This window comes from Octopus bimaculoides, chromosome 29 (assembly GCF_046866305.1).
Source record: "Octopus bimaculoides isolate indiv1 chromosome 29, ASM4686630v1, whole genome shotgun sequence".
In the NCBI taxonomy this organism is placed as follows: domain Eukaryota; kingdom Metazoa; phylum Mollusca; class Cephalopoda; order Octopoda; family Octopodidae; genus Octopus; species Octopus bimaculoides.
Genome location: NC_142956.1, coordinates 3,620,303 through 3,637,763, shown reverse-complemented (window position 1 = coordinate 3,637,763; position 17,461 = coordinate 3,620,303). Strand labels below are relative to the sequence as shown.

General features: G+C 40.5%; 1 protein-coding gene across 4 annotated transcripts in view; it reads left to right on the top strand.

The window, feature by feature from the left end:
- The window catches only part of LOC106873773 (uncharacterized), a 50,117-nt gene that overhangs the window by 19,250 nt on the left and 13,406 nt on the right, over window positions 1-17,461 (top strand). Inside the window, exons 1-3 of one of the 4 annotated variants that reach the window (XM_089345304.1) lie at window positions 5,753-5,953; window positions 7,773-9,114; window positions 9,975-10,070. In XM_089345304.1, the coding sequence (XP_089201430.1) occupies window positions 8,128-9,114; window positions 9,975-10,052 (1,065 nt within the window). In that variant the 5' untranslated portion in view covers window positions 5,753-5,953; window positions 7,773-8,127 and the 3' untranslated portion in view covers window positions 10,053-10,070. Of the gene's footprint in view, window positions 1-5,752; window positions 5,954-7,039; window positions 7,227-7,772; window positions 9,115-9,974; window positions 10,071-17,461 lie in introns of those variants that run through there. The other 3 variants (XM_089345301.1, XM_089345303.1, XM_089345302.1) reach the window with 3 other exon arrangements.

Here is a 17,461-nt window from a genome sequence, read left to right as displayed (position 1 = left end):
TCCTTTCACTCGCAGCGAACAAGATTTGAGGTTTCTCGCTCGCAAAAGACAACAGTTGACTCTTCTCAGTTGAAGGGATTTGTGTGTGTAAGTCTATGGGTGTATGTGTGTGGTTGTGTGTGTGCGTTTGTAAGTGTATGTTTGTGTGTATACGTCTTTGTGTGTGTGTGTGTGTGTAAGTGTATGAATGTATATGTAAGTGTATAGGCGTATCTGTGTGTGTTTGTGTGTATGCGTCTTTGTGTGTGTGTGTGTGTGTTTGTGTGTGTGCGTGTTTGTGTGATCGTCTGTTTGTGAGTGTGCGTGTGTGTGTGTTTGTATGTATATACATATAAACTTTTTCCTGCATTTAAATATATTTTTCCATGATGAAAGCTGCAATGTCTAAAATAGTTATAGGAATATCCTTCATTTCTATGGATTTCTATACCCTTGAAACGGCCGTTGAAGTATTACCACCTAAGTATTTAAACTGGAGTACCTACATCTAATTATTGGGAACTTCAACCTCCATGCTTAAAACATCCATTTATTCACTTTCTCGCAAGGATTTTCACTTTTAGTTTTTTAATATTTCTTAACAACACCTTTAATCTTTAAGTAGGACAATGTTTTCAATGTATACCTTTTAAGATGTTAATATATATTTTTATAGTTCAATGTAGTTTTTCTCCCCATATCATATTTTTATATATTTATGTATCTGTAATTTTTAATATTTTTTAAGATCTTAATGAGTGATACATTATATATATTTCTAAAATTTGCATATGTCAGTTTTTGTGTCTGATTATATGTTATTTAAATATAATGTATATATATATATATATATATATATATATATATATATATATATATAGTGTCTCACGTTGTCACAGTACTGCCTATATAATAAACAAAAATATTATTATATATATTTGTATGTGTGTCTTCGTGTCTGTGTTTGTCCATCCACCCCGCTTGACTACCAGTGTTGCTGTGTTTACATCCTCATAACATAGCAGTTCACCTCATAGAAACCGATAGAATATGTACCAGTTTTAAAAACAATAAAGAAATTAAGTTCTGGGTATGGTTATAAAATTGACAATGAGAAAATAAGCCATCTATTGTATATGGACGGTATGGGCTTACTTCTCAAGGTGCCGAGTAGCAAACCCACTGACTTTTCAGGGTTAATTTTTGCTCCTGTCACCGTTTCGTATTCTTTTAGTATCTCGCCTAGCATCTCGATGTGCTTTTGGCTCGACGCTATGATGGTGACATCGTCCGCATATGCCGACACGCTCGTCCCGCAACCCAGCTCCCGTGGGATGCCCCTCAGTGTCGCCAGCTTCCGCAGTAGTGGCTCGAGAGTCAATACAACAGAAGCGCCGACAGGGGACATCCCTGACGGACCGAACGCGTGATGTCGACCGGTTGTCACAGGTGACCGTTTACCTGAAATTACCGATTGGATGCTACTATGCAAGGCAGCGATCCAACCGTGGAAGATGGGACCAAAGCCAGCCGCCAGGTATTGATGGTCGACCCTATCGAAAGCTTTAGATTGATCAGCGCCCCACCCATGCCAGGATCCTCAACTACCCTGTCCAAGATGTAGCGCATGAGGTGGAGGTTGTCATGGATGCTTCTGCCCGGCATGGCACATGTTTGCGCCTTGTCGACCAGTTTATCGATGACAAGCACATGCCTCTCGGCTATTACTTTGGCCAAAATTTTCAAATTTTCAAATCTGCGTTGAGCAGAGTGACGGGCTTCTCGCGCAGCTTCGATCCCTTCGTTCCATAAGGCACGCATTTTAGCTCTGACGACGCAACCTTCGTGTTTGGCGTTGAGGTGTTGGTAGAGGGCCATCCTCGCAGCCAACGTTGGTTGCGCTGCCAGTTGTAAGTGCTTCTTCTAGTTTCTTAACTAAGTCTCCCTCTACTCTATTTCGATCTATCGCTAATTCTTTGATAAACCTAATCGATTCCGATTTAATTGCCATTTTTAGGGCAAACCACCAGGTGTTGTTAACAATGGCTCCTGTTAACGCCCTCTTAATTAACTCGCTAATTCAGTTCCTGTAAACCTGCTGCACTAAGAGCGATACGTTCAGTTTCCAGTAATCGGGACCCTGCCTATGTGACTTATCTCAGTCGAGCGTACACATCACAAATTTGTGATCTGTGTAGCTGACTATTTTAAATTGTAGACATCCTACACTATCTCTATCCGCTGTCCTACATAGAACTCTATCTACATATGATCTCGCCGATCCGACGCGGTTTGTCCAAGTCCACCGTAGCACATTTGGATGGTCGAGTCGGAACCTGTCAGACAAATGGAAACGTCTGAGCAGGTCTTTAAGGCACTTACATCCCCTTCTACTCCTATCCATTCCCACATAGTCTAGATGCGTGTCCAAGGTGGCGTTCCAGTCCCCTACTAACAGTAAAGGTCGAGACGTTCCCAAGAAAACCTGTAGACGTCTAAAGAAATCTGCCCGACCCGTTAAGGACTGTGCATACACTGCCATCTGACGGAAAGCACACACATTTCTGCCATCGACGTCCAAGACAACCAGCCTACCTTCCGGTTCTAGGAATATTGGCCTTACTTTTAGGTTCAGACTTCCGAATAAGCACCACGGTACCACCACCACCCATGTTTGGTAGACAGGGAGAAAAATAAATGTCGAATTGTCCGCCAAACATGGACTTGAGGGCCCACGGGTTACTGAGTCTGGTTTCACTGATAGCTATGATTTCTACGTTCTGTGACTTGATGTCATTTAGAAGATAACCTTGTTTCCAAGCTGACGCCAAGCCACATACATTTACACAACCTAATTTAAACATAATTTTGTCGAAACAGTAAAGAGACGAGAAAGAAGCTTACTTACTCATTTCAAAAGTTTTACATTCGTCCTCCTTTGAAGTGTCTTGGAGGAGGTCTTTAAATAATTTTTTGGATAGGAATTTTTGGAATTCTCCCTACCACATTTGGAGAGAGGGATTTGAGTGTGTGGTGCTGTGTCTGTGTCATGTGTACTATTTTAATATGTTCTGGTGGTGTTGTTCGTGGGTGATTGTTATTTTTGAAGTCATCTTCACAGATGTATGTGTGAGATGCGATATTGTTCATTAGTTTTGTGTCTTTTGTGTTTATAGCAGAGAGCAGTGTATGCATTTTTGTGGTGTTGGTGCTGGTTTGGTTGTGTAAGGGGCTTTCAGGGGTTGTGTACCTCCCTGCTTTGCTTGTGTTTGATCTTGTCTTTTTTTTAAATCTCTTTCTTTTACCCCCTGTGGCTATTTGCCATTCTACTGGACTGTCATCGTTAGACGAAAAGTCCGATGGATCAGAAGGCGGTAAGGGCAAGGCATCTGGTTCTATGTGTGTACTTTTAGACGTTGTTGTGTTGTGTGGTGTGTGTGTGTGTGTTGTTGGGGAATTAGGGTTAATATTTGTCTCTTCTTCATTGATATTTGTTGTTCTTGGTTGTTGTTCTTGGTGCTGCTGTTGGTCTATCTTTTGATGTTGGTGGTGGTGTTGTTTCTCTAGTTGGTTTCGGTGTCAGGGGTAATTGTGATGGTGTTGTTTCTCTTCTTCGTGTTGATGGTGATGTCGTTTGGTTTTGTTTGTTGATTTGTTGCTCTTGTAAATGGTTGATAATTGCAATAGAGACATTAGTCTCTCTCTATCACCTTTCAACATAATTATATATGAAGATACAGTAGAACAATTAACAACATAATAAAAATAAGTTTTATTCTTGGATGATGCTTGGTTTTACAAATCCTGTGTCATTCAGCTTAGCAGCCGCTGATTCGGTTGTCATCGGAATTGGAAGGGAAAGAGCTTCCTTGATGCATGCCAGAGGAACAAGTAGCTATCACATCGATGGCATCGTGGTGAAGAGTGCTTCGTTGAGGAGCGAGGTGTTTTCACGTCGAAGGTCTCTCACTCAACTGAGTTATAAAACGAAAGTAACTCTTAAAGTACTGGTTTTACTACGCATGCGCACTCGAGGGGTTTCCGGTGGTGAAGTCCCTTGTGCATGCGCAGATTGTACTTCCTCAATGGCGGCTATAATTTCGCGCCACTACACTCTTGACGAGATTGCATTTCTTTGTATATTTCTTGGGTCATTTGTGGGTTTGGTGGTGTTGGCACCAAACGTTGTCTTCTATTTGTTTTGTGTTTTGATTGTAATTGTTCTCCTTGTTGTTGTTTGTTATGTGCCAAAACGCTCTGTCTTTCTCTCTCTCTCTCTTTCCTTCTCTCTTTACGCATCTGTTCCAACATACATTTGATTCGATCTTTCTTTCTCTCCCTCTCCTCAATATATATATATATGTAGTGGCGCGTGTGGCCGCCATCTTGGGAAGTGCCATTGCGCATGTGCCAGGGATTTGCCGTCAGCGGAAGTACTCGAGCACGCATGCGCAATGCAACAGGTGGAGAGAGAGCAATAGCGTTCGATCTTTTCTCTCTAGCAGCTGTCGTGACAAGACGTTCTTCCAGGCTCTCTCAACTCGACCCCCGACCTGTGGTCAAAGCTTCTTTGGTATCCCAGCGGCATGCCTGTTCACACAGGAACGAAAACGGCTCTACACCAACCTGGAATAAATTATTGATCTGTTGTTACCGTTATCCCTCGTGTTGTTGTATTTCTGGATTTAATGATTAATATAAGAACTGGGGAGAGATGGCCGAGCCGTCATATCTCATCCAATTCTTATATATATATATATATAACACATTCGCTCCGTCTTTCTCACTCTCTCCCCTCGCTATAATATTAAGCATTTCTCTTCCCCTGTCTCTCTCTCTCTCTTTCAATCTCAGCTTAAACTCGTCCACTTTTACCAAAACGAATATATCATGATCTCTTTGTCTCTAGCTTTCTTACTGTCTTCCTTTCTTTCTGTCAATCTGTCTGTCTCTTACTTTCTTTCTGTCTCTCTCCTAAACATATCTACCCCCTCTTTCAAAACATATATATCATTTGCCTTCTCTGTCTCTTCTCTCTTTCTTTTTACAACTTCCCACCTCAATGTATATTAATGTATCACTTATCCTCTCTCACCTCCCTCGCAACGGCCTGTGAAGCAAGGAACAATTATTTAACAATCAACAGACAACTTGTCAACAATTATCCAAGAATACCTTTGGAAATGCAAATCTGGAAAACGACAACACAAACACTGAATGATCTCAATATTCCGATACATAAAGATCGACTTTCATCCTTTTGGGGTCGATAAATTAAGTACCAGTTGCATACTATCCCCTCCTCCAACATTTCGGGCCTTGTGCCTAAAATTGTTGTTGTTGGCACTCCGTCGCTTACGACGTGGAGTGTTCCACTTGATCCGATCAACGGAACAGCCTGCTCATGAAATTAACGTGCAAGTGGCTGAGCACTCCACAGACACGTGTACCCTTAACGTAGTTCTCGGGGAGATTCAGCGTGACACAGAGTGTGACAAGGCTGACCCTTTGAATTACAGGCACAACAGAAACAGGAAGAAAGAGTGAGAGAAAGTCGTTGTGAAAGAGTACAGCAGGGTTCGCCACCATCCCCTGCCGGGGGCCTCGTGGAGCTTTAGGTGTTTTCGCTCAATAAACACTCACAACGCCCGGTCTTGGAATCGAAACCGCGATCCTATGACCGCGAGTCCACTGCCCTAACCACTGGGCCATTGCGCCTGAAATAGAATAGAATATAATAATACGTAAAGGGAGATAATTAGACATTACTGTTTCAAATATTTCAGGCATGGAATATACGCATGCGCATTGAAACGTGATTCCTGATTAATGTTGACTTCCGGTTCAATGTCCTTTCAATGAATTTCTTTTAATCAGCTGATAATAATAAATCCATTTAGAATTCTTAAAATACGTTTCTCAATTGCCATATACCCACATATATAAACAACACGATCCTTTATGAGACATTTCCGTAAGTATTAATGAAAATATTCTGTTTTTAATTCTGGAGACTTTTGGCGCCAAAATGTTTCGTTTCTTTTCTAGGTTTTATGAATGAGAAATGTCCTTGATTTGTGCGGGATTTGGCTGCTATTTCTATTCATGGAAGAGAGATGTCCTTGATTTGTGCGGGATTTGGCTGTTATTTCTATTTATGAATGAGAAATGTCCTTGATTTGTGCGGGATTTGGCTGCTATTTCTATTTATGAATGAGAAATGTCCTTGATTCGTGCGGGATTTGGCTGCTATTTCTAGCTATGGAAGAGAGGTGTCTGCAATTTGTGTGGGTTTGGTGTCTTGTTTCTTTCTGTGGAAGCTTCCTTCTACACTGTCCATCGTTGCCAAGTTTGGAAATGGAAAATCTACGTTTTATTTTCGTTGTAACTCTATAAATGTAATTTATTGGATTAGTTGCGATGAATGTGGCGTAGAGTATGTAGGAGAAACTACTCAGGAATTACATCCGATGAAACACACACACACACACACTCTCTCTCTCTCTCTCTCTCTCTCACACACACACATAGAAGACACCTTCTCTCTCTCTCTTTCAGTCAAACACACACTACAAAAAGATTCGAGAAAAAGTACACAAATAAGATTTACGCTCTCTCGCTATCTCTCTCACACACATACACACACAGTGATACACTCTCTCTCAGTGAATCACTCACACTCATTCAAAAGAGATGCGAGGAAAAACAAATTAAAAAAATGTAAGATTTTCTCTCTCTCACACACACAGCAACACATATCTTCTCTCTCTCTCTCTCTTTCTTCCTCTCTCATACACACACACACACACATACTTTCTGTCTCACACCCCTCGTCAACACATCCACACGTCCCTGTCAATTTTCTCACTTTCACTTTATGCTGACATCAAATGTAATGTACATTTCCAGCCACAGAAATAAATAATATCTGCAATGTATTGTATGAGTTTGTGGGTGTTGTGGGATGTTTCTCTGAAAATGAGGCAATACACACACACACACACACACCTCTTCCAGTATAACGGAGACAATAAATTTCTGACCGTTACTTCGCAAACTGTTACGACCCTTGTCCACAAAAGCCTCTATAGAAGGTTTTTCTGTCCTTCTGATCCTAGATGCCCCATTGCTCCATAAATGACAAATCTAAAGAGTGTAGAACCTTCTGTGGAACATATTTCATATATTTTCCAAGAATACACGAAATCCGCTGAAAAACATTGATTTTACGTGAGATCAAACTAATGGTCAGTCACACATACATACACATCTTTCGTCTTGAATATTATAGATATGATGGGCTTCTTTCAGTTTCTGTCTACCAAATCCATTCACAAAGCTTTGGTTGGCACGAGGCTATAGTAGAAGTCACATGCCCAAGGTGCCACACTATGGTACTGAAACCAGTATCGTGTGGTTGGGAAGCATGCTTCTTACCACACAGCCACGCCTGTGCCTCTGTGTATATATATACATGTAAATAGCCAGACAGGCAGGAACAGATCCATGTACGCAGCAAGTAAATACACACATGCACAGACTCGGTCATATGTGTAAATACATAGACATATACATATACACACATCTATATATGTAGATGCTTGTGTGTGTATGTACACTGTATGGATATGTGTGGATATGTAAGCTTCACACAAGATTCTGTGATGGAGATTTTAATAAATTAAAATATTCAGCTGTTAAATACTTATTCTTACAGTTTATCTCAACAGAAATGAATCTGTATTTTTGACATAGCCTCTGTATCTTACACTGTTGTTTCCATATAATTTCAGAACATCAGATGCCATTGATTTAACAGAAGAAACGGCCTCAGTATTTACCATTTTAATGAAGACTTAAAGAAAATATTATACAAAACAGAAGTAGGACATTGTTTCTGCAATTCTGTCGTAGAATTCCTGTGAAACATTTGCTCTGAAATAATACTATTAGCCAAGTTTGTGAACAACACTGACTGGAGTGTGAAGAAGAGGAGCTTCTGTGCTGATGAAACTTGGATAAATTTATGTAATTGCTGCTAGAAAAAGGCAACACTGGATTGAAATACAACAGCAGAAGTATTTGTAAGGAATTAAGTATAAGAATAAAACAAGAAAAAAATTTTAACTGGGATTTGAGAAGAAAATAATGGAAAAGAGAGAGAAGCTTAAAGAATTGATTTCCTCTGAACAAATGAAAGAGAAAAGAAAATTGTCTTATGACTGTGACATCTGTAAAAAGGTCTTCTCTCTCAAATGTAACCTAAATTCCCACAAATGTATTCACACAGGAGAGAAAGCATATCATTGTGATATCTATGGTAAATCATTCTCTGAGAATAGAGCCTTGGCAAAACACAAGCGTATTCATACAGGAGAGAAGCCATATCACTGTGATATCTGTGGTAAATCATTCTTTCAAAGTAATGATTTAAAGAAACACAAACGTACTCACACAGGAGAGAAGCCACATCATTGTGATGTCTGTGGTAAATCATTCTCTGAAAGTAATAATTTAACAGCACACATACGTATTCATACAGGAGAGAAACCGTATCATTGCGATATTTGTGGTAAAGCATTCACTCAAAATAGTGCATTAACTACACACAAAATTATTCATACGGGAGAGAAGCCATTTCACTGTGATATTTGTGGTAACACATTCTCTCAAAATAGGGCCTTAACTACACACAAACGTAGTCACACAGGAGAGAAACTGTATCACTGTGATATCTGTGGTAAATCATTCTATCACAATAGTAACTTAACAAAACACATACGTATTCATACGGGAGAGAAGCCATATCACTGTGATATCTGTGGTAAATCATTCTCTGAAAATAGTGCCTTGGTAATACACAAACGTATTCATACAGGTAAGAAACCATATCATTGTGATATTTGTGGTAAATCATTCTCTAAAAGTGATGCCTTGAAGAAACATATGCGTGTTCATACAGGTGAGAAGCCATATAATTGTGGTGTTTGTGGTAAATCATTTTCTCAAAGTGATGCCTTAAAGAAACACAAACGTGTCCACACAGGAGAGAAGCCATATCACTGTGATGTTTGTGGTAAATCATTCTGTCGGAATAGTAACTTAACGAGACACAAAGATATTCATACGAGGAAGGTTAGTTTCTGTAGTTGAGACTTGTTTCTTTTCAATATTCACCTCCCACTCATGTATCTACTTTCCATGATGTAAGGACCCCTTATACCAAACCTCCTCCTCCTGATAACTCTACATATTATTCTTTATTGAATATCGCATCCTGTAATTACAGCATATTTTATTGTTTATTGTATTTTAAATGGTTCACTCATTATGTTACACAATAACTTACAATATTAATTTTTTAGACTCAGGAATATTGTAAAGGGAAATATTTATGTAAAGAATGACCCCAAGAACAAAACAGAAGAAATCACAAAGGAAGATCATAAGGCATAAGTGTAGTTTAGTGCCCCACACAAGACTGATGCCTTGATAGTTTCTGAATAATGTTTTTTTTTAAATTAAACTTTGCAGAGATAGGTTTTCAAGTGTCCAAATTATGATGATTTCCATAAAATAGAGAAACAACATTTGGGAGTAGATTTCTCACTATTCTTTGTCAACTCTGTTCCACTTTGATAAACTTATCCACTTCTTCAACATGTGAGGTTAAATTCAGTTCAGCCTAGATAACCTATAAAATATCTTTTGTTACTCTGACCTAGCTTAGCTAAGAAATTTTTATAAAAACGGAACAGTAAATAGAATGCTCTCTTTCTTTTACTTGACATCTGTAACAGAGGCAACATGTCTTGTCTCAGTAATGTCAGAGACATAAAGATGTCTCTGTACTTCGCATAGACCCAGAGTAATGTTCAAAGTTCCATGGTAGACTACTGCATCAGATGAACTACGTACACAAACACACACACACACACAAACATATTCATTCCTGACATATCATTTCCACAGATGTACCCTGTTTCTATTTCTAGCAACTCGTAGCAGTTGTCAACATTTTGCATGTAGTGAAGAATTATGTGTACCAACGACAAATGAAGTCCAATGAATAAATTATTTTTAATTATGAATCGATTCACTCATTTGTTTACTTCAAAGGCACTCACATTCCTTTGGCATCTGTTTACCAAGATACACATGGCCAAGCATATTGTGCTCTTCTGTCAATAAATTTAATTTGATTTGTTGTTTACCATATAATATGTGAAGGACAGTTTAGAATGATGTCTCAAAAAATACTGTTCATTAGGTGTTCTGGCATTGTGCAGGAAATAACAGTGAAGTGCTCTGAATTTCACTTGGTCTCCAGGTGGTCTCATGCGACGCTAGAAATACAAACCAAATGCTAAAATATGCCTTGTTTTTCATATAAAATGGAAGGACACTCAAAATACACACAAAATTACTGTTTGAAAGAGATCTTACACCATTTTAGAGACAACACCCAAGTGTTCTAAAATTTGTATTGATTTTTGTATAAAATTGAAGGACACTTTAAGAATGATTTGTGAAACACTGTGCTAAAGGTGGCCTCACTTCATGCTAGAAATAGCAGCAAAATTTGCATTCTTTTTCATAGAAAAGTGTAACACAACTGTCAAAATATTCTCCAATGAATCCATGCCATGCTAGAAATAACAGCCAGTTTGCAGGACGTCCTCATCGAGCTTTGTAGATCTTGCAGGATGAGGCGCGTCTTCTAGGCTGTAATTTCCGGTTGACACTGGCTTACGCTTATTGTCCAATCCCCATATACTGCATTAATATTCCTAGCACTTTCCTTTGCGTTGTTGCCTTTATCAAACTCACAATTCAAAATATGCTGAATATTCTCCTTTGTCACTTCCATTATAGCTTTGAAAAAATAACTGTTCAAGTCGAACTGCGCTCTTGATGGAACAAAATATACCTACACACATGTGTTTATATGTGTGTATGCATGCGTAGTAAGAGACACATATTATAGAAAGTGTGTGAGGTGGGGCGATATATTAATATGGGAGGGGTTGAGAAAGTATTTTCTAACTATACTCTTTTACTTGTTTCAATCATTTTGACTGCGGCCATGCTGGAGCACCGCCTTTAGTCGAGCAAATCGACCCCAGGACTTATTCTTTGGAAGCCTAGTACGTATTCTATCGGTCTCTTTTGCTGAACCGTTAAGTTACGGGGACGTAAACACACCGCCATCAGTTGTCAAGCGATGGTGGGGGGGGGGGGGGACAAACACACACACACACACACACACACACACACACATATATATATATATATATATATATATATATATATATATATATATATACACATATATATACGACGGTCTTCTTTCAGTTTCCGTCTACCAAATCTACTCACAAGGCTTTGGTCAGCCCGAGGCTATAGTAGAAGACACTTGCCCAAGGTGCCACGCAGTGGGACTGAACCCGGAACCATATGGTTGGTGAGCAAGCTACGTACCACACAGCCACTCCTGCGCCTATAAAACTTTAAGATTCTTGGCTGTTATTTTTCAGATTAACACCCACACGATCTTCACTAGGGTGTTAGGGTCAGGGTTAGGGTTAGTTTTAGGGTTACGGTTAGGGACGGAATTCCCCAACCCTAACCCTAAAACCCTAGTGAAGATCGTGCGGGTGTTAATCTGAAAAATTACTGTTATTTCTAGTATCACATAAGGACCACTAGTTGGGCAAGATTTCTTCAGACGCTTCGTAAAGTGTCCTTCAATCTTTCATGAAAACCAATGCAAAATATAGTGTGTTGAGCTGTTATTTCTAGCATATTGCCAGACCACTTGTTGGACAACACATTTTATAGACGCTTCGTGAAGTCTCCTATTTCTATATGAAATACATTACAAATTTGATGGTCGTTGCTTGCTGCTTCCCGAACGATACGAGACAATAAAGAGGTCTGTGTCTGTAGCAAAGGCCGAAATAATTATGCAAGGAAGATAATTATTGGGTTGGTGTGTAATTGTTGCGCCCTTTTTTCAACAACAATAATAACAATATTTAACAAAAGCATCTTTAAATGACGGTCTGATCGTCTGCCAAGCAAATGGGAAGCAGTAATTGAAGTGGATGGTGACTATGCTCCAGAATAATCATTTAAAGATGTTTTTGTACATGTTGTTGTTGTTTTTGTTGAATAAAATTTGTTGTAAAAAAGCCGCAATAATTATGTAACCGTAGGCGCAGGAGTGGCTGTGTGGTAACTAGCTTGCTTGCCAACCACATGGTTCTGGGTTCAGTCCCACTGCGTGGCACCTTGGGCAAGTGTCTTCTACTATAGCCCTCAGGCCGACCAAAGCCTTGTGAGTAGATTTGGTAGACGGAAACTGAAAGAAGCCCGTCGTATATATGTATATATATATGTGTGTTTATGTGTCTGTTTGTCCCCCCAGCATCGCTTGACAACCGATGCTGGTGCGTTCACGTCCCCGTAACTTAGCGGTTCGGCAAAAAGAGACCGATAGAATAAGTACTAGGCTTCTAAAGATTAAGTCCTGGGGCGGACTTGCTCGACTAAAGGCGGTGCTCCAGCATGGCCGCAGTCAAATGACTGAAACAAGTGAAAGAGAGTAACCAACCGAATAGGTTGCGTGAGGGAGAGAGGATGGGTGGGTGGGAGAAAGGAAGGAAGAGAGAAGAGGGGGGGGGGAAACGCGAGGTTATTCTGTCATAAAGAGTGAAAGAAAAGAAATGGGAAAGAGAATGAGAGAAAGAAAGAAAGAAAAGGAAGAAGAAAGACAGAAAGTAAGAATTAAAGGAAGATAGAAAGAAATAAGGAAATAAACAAAGAAATGAATAGAAATAGAGGAGCAGTATGAGTAGAGAGACAAAGAGAAGAAAGTCATAAAGGGAGGGAGGGGGAGAGAGACAGATTGAGAAATTGAGGTTGAGGGTGAGGTAAACGATAGAGTAAGGGGCTGAGAGAAAAGAGACAAAGTGGGAGATGTCGGTTGTGTGTTGTAGGAGGGAGGGAAAACGAGAGAGTATAAGGTAAGAGTATAAATGAGACGGAATGATATAGTAATATATATGAGTAGGGGAGAGAGAGAGAGAGAGAGAGAGTATGAGGTAAGAGGGAGGTTAAGAGAAGCGGAGTGACGTAGCAATACATGTCGAAAGGGAGAGAATGAGTTAAGAGAGAAAGGGGGAGCATACAGTAATATATAATGAGGCGAGAGAGCGGTGGGAGGAGAGAGAGAGAAAGAACGTATGTGAATTTTTGCGTGAGTGTACGTATGTATGTGGAGGCGCAATGGCCCAGTGGTTAGGCCAGCGGACTCGCGGTTTCGATTCCCAGACCGGGCGTTGTGAGTGTTCATTGAGCGAAAACACCTAAAAGCTCCACGAGGCCCCGGCAGGGGATGGTGGCGAACTCTGCTGTACTCTTCCACCACAACTTTCTCTCACTCTTACTTCCTGTTTCTGTTGTACCTGTAATTCAAAGGGTCAGCCTTGTCACACTGTGTCACGCTGAATATCCCCGAGAACTACGTTAAGGGCACACGTGTCTGTGGAGTGCTCAGCCACTTGCACGTTAATTTCACGAGCAGGCTGTTCCGTTGATCGGATCAACTGGAACCCTCGTCGTCGTAAGCGACGGAGTGCCAGTATATCTATGTATACGCTCATATGTTGGTGCGCATGCAAGTACGTAGGCATACTCCTGTTTATGAAAGACTAGTCTCCTGTCTTGTTCTCTCGTAAAGCTTTCCTGTCCTTCTTCAAAGAAAGTATATTCAGCACTTTCGACTATTTATAGTCTGGGAAAGTTGGGTTCAAGGTGGACGAACAATAAAAGGGTGCGTCTGAATGTGCGGCAGACGGTTTTCACATGTTTGACCATGTGTGCAGGTTATACTTCTTGGTTCGAAGTGAGAAAATATTGAATAAATAAAGGAATAAATTCAGAATGAACTAGAAAAGCAGTCGGAGAGCGCTGGCCTCTGCCAAGCAGCTCATTTCCACCCATATACACGCATACTGAAAACCGCCCAATTTCCCAAACCAACGCCGGCAAAAACATGACCTCCTTGGCGGGGGTAAAAAAAGAAAAAAAATTAACACAGCCATACTCTTTACTCTTTTACTTGTTTCAGTCTTTTGACTGGGGCCATGCTGGAGCACCGCCTTTAGCCGAGCAAATCGACCCCAGGACTTATTCTTTGGAAGCCTAGTACTTATTCTATCGGTCTCTTTATGCCGAACCGCTAAGTTTCGGGGACATAGACACACAAACATCGGTTGTCAAACGATGTTGGGGGGAGAAACACAGACACACAAACACACACACACACATATATATATACGACGACCTTCTTTCAGTTTCCGTCTACCAAATCCACTCACAAGGCTTTGGTCGGCCCGAGGCTATAGTAGAAGACACTTGCCCAAGATGCCACGCAGTGGGAATGAACCCGGGACCATGTGGTTGGTACGCAAGCTATTTACCACACAGCCATATGATTTTTAAAAAAAAGAACCCTTTAAAAACAGGAATCATCTGAAGCAGTTATAATGCATCAATGACAACAGCAAGCTAGTTTCACCATACAACTAAACAGAAACAACAATTACCTAAAACTTGAGTGATACACACACAGCCACCACCACCACTACCACCATATCACAATCACCACAACAACTATCCTACCACTATTACCACCACCACAACCACCAGCATTGTCATTGCTTCCACTTCAACCACATACACCGCCATCAATGTTATCATGACGGTTACCTTGACAGTCACTTTCACCACCACAACCACTATTACCACCATCACCTCAGCATCACACATCACACCGCTCCTGTCGCCATTATAACACCACCAATACTATTTTATCCTCCTCCCATTCTTATCTCGACCGTTTTCATCGTCAACCCTGTCTCTGCTTTCACCACAATCACTGTCAAAACTACGACCACCACAATCAGTTTCTTTACACAGTTCAAAATCCATTATCCGATGCTCAAGGGACCGAGATTGGTGCAGATTTCTAATTTCAGAGTGCTTTATCAAAAAAAAAAAAAAAATTGCATCTACAAAACGGAACAGTTTGAGGACAGAAACCAGGTCTAAACACAATAGCTTATAGACATACCCTGAATGTAGTTCTATATAAATCTTTAATAACTTTTGTATACTTCAGACCATCAGAAATGTTAAGATATCAGCCTCTACCCACGTTGTCATGCTTTGATTAAAAGATTACAGCATGGATTAGATTACTTCGATAAATTTCGGCCGAAGTTGACTCAGGCCATGTCTAATTTAATAGCACCACCTGGAAGAGATACACAGTCAGCTCTGGGGAACCGTAGCCCATTCCAACAGAGGGTTATTGTTTTCAGAGACATATCTGGTATTTGATGGGGGTGTAGTAACGCCGTGCGCATGCGTGGAATTAAACAAGCAAGCTTTCCCGCTTAATTCATTCTCTTTCTCGGTCGGCCGGCCATGAGCATGGACGTGTCAAGCAGTGTCTCCAACATTCCAACTCTGGAGACAGTCTCTTTACGTGTTTAGCTGTCACTCTCCATCTTTCGGACTTACACTCGACAGCTCGCTTACATCTACATACCAACGTCCCAACAACTATGCTCACACACACAGAAGCTGTAACAACAAGAGCTAAAGATGTATATATTTACCACCTGAATAAATGTTATTTAAGTTGATAGTCTGGAGTTCAGCGTTCCGTTATATATTCTTAATTTTATATAGGAAAGTCAGGTATACATCTAATGATGTATAACCAACTTTCCTATAGCGGTAATCATCTAGGGATGATCGTTTGAATGCCGTGAAGTCTCTTTCCTCCTTTATGTGTGTCTGGCACGATGTTGAAGAGAGCAGGGCCAACTGAGGTGAAATAGTTCTGTCATAGTGTTGTGATACGACACGAACATTTCTGTAGTGGACGGATGGCATGGGAGCCAAGCCTCAGACGAATTTTAAAGACGGGCAATGTTGATGGAATATTTTCCACATCATACAGATGATATAGAGCTCACAGCGGCGGTGGAGAGAGCAAAGCCCGAGCTTTTTGAGTCGATCCCAATAGTCAAGGCTTGTCATCCTCCAAAGACCTCCGCCAAGCAGCTCATTTTAAGATAGATACGCGAGTAAAATTACTAATAGAGAAACGAAAATAAACTTTGGAAACAGCAACAACACTATAGGTTATGTGGAAATGATGAACGTGTTTTCAAGGGAGATAATCAAAGACTGTAACATTGTAATACTTCATGTAAAGTAAATATAACAAATGAAAAATCCTTCAAGAATCCATAAAAATTCCCGGATCACGACCAAAATTTCATCATCTGTTCCTTGTGTCATTACGAACTTTTCGTGCAAGTTTCATCAAATACTGTTCACAACTTTTTGAGTTATTTTTCACACAGACGGACAAACCAACGCCGATGAAAACATGACCTTGTAGGAAATTGGTTATACACCATTAGGTGTACACCCAATTTCCTATATTAAATTAGAATGAACGGAACGCAGAACTCCAAACTATCAACTCAACAATATTTATTTAAGGTGGAAAATAGACAGCTTTACTCTTGTTTGTTGTGCTTGTCTTCTGTGTGTGAGAACATGGTTGTTGGGACGTCGGTATGTTGATGTGAGCTGTCTGGCGTGAGTTCGAAAGATGGAGAGAAGACAACTAGACACGTCCATGCTCAATCGCCGGCCAGCAAGAAAGAGACAGAATAAAGCGGGAAAGCTTGGATGTTGAATTCCACGCATGCGAGAGACTACGCATGAGCACAGCGTTACTACAGGGCTCCCTTGCCATTGCGGAACGCACGATAATATAAAATTCTGTTGGAACGCCTGAGGCAGGATGGCCACTGAAAACCACCCACAAGATGTAGCACAAACACACACAAAGAAAAATGAAAGAAATGAAATGTACACTCGTGTGATACATGCATGCAATGTACAAATGAAAGAAAAACATGCAATATGGGCATTTTGGTTGTTTACGTTTTATTCGATTTAGTCCTGAGGTACACAGACGCACGTACATAACTATAAACATAGATGCATACATAAATGTCGACCCCAGCACTTGTCTGTTTAAGCCTAGTACTTATTCTGTCGATTTATTTTGCCGAACCGCTAAGTCATATAGCGATGGGTGGGGTGGACATAAAGGCACACTGACACAGGCTTCTTCCAATTTCTGTCTATCGAATTCACTGAAATGATTTTGGTCAGCCCAAGGCTATAGTAGAAGACACTTGCCCAAGATGCTGCGATGGGGAACTGAACCCGGAACCATGTGGTTGAGAAGCAAGCTCCTTATCACACTGCTATGCCTGTACTTACACACACACACACACAACACACAAGCACACACACACATATATATTGTACGTACGTAGCTTAGTGGCTAGAGTGTTCGGCTCACGATCATAAGGTCAAGAGT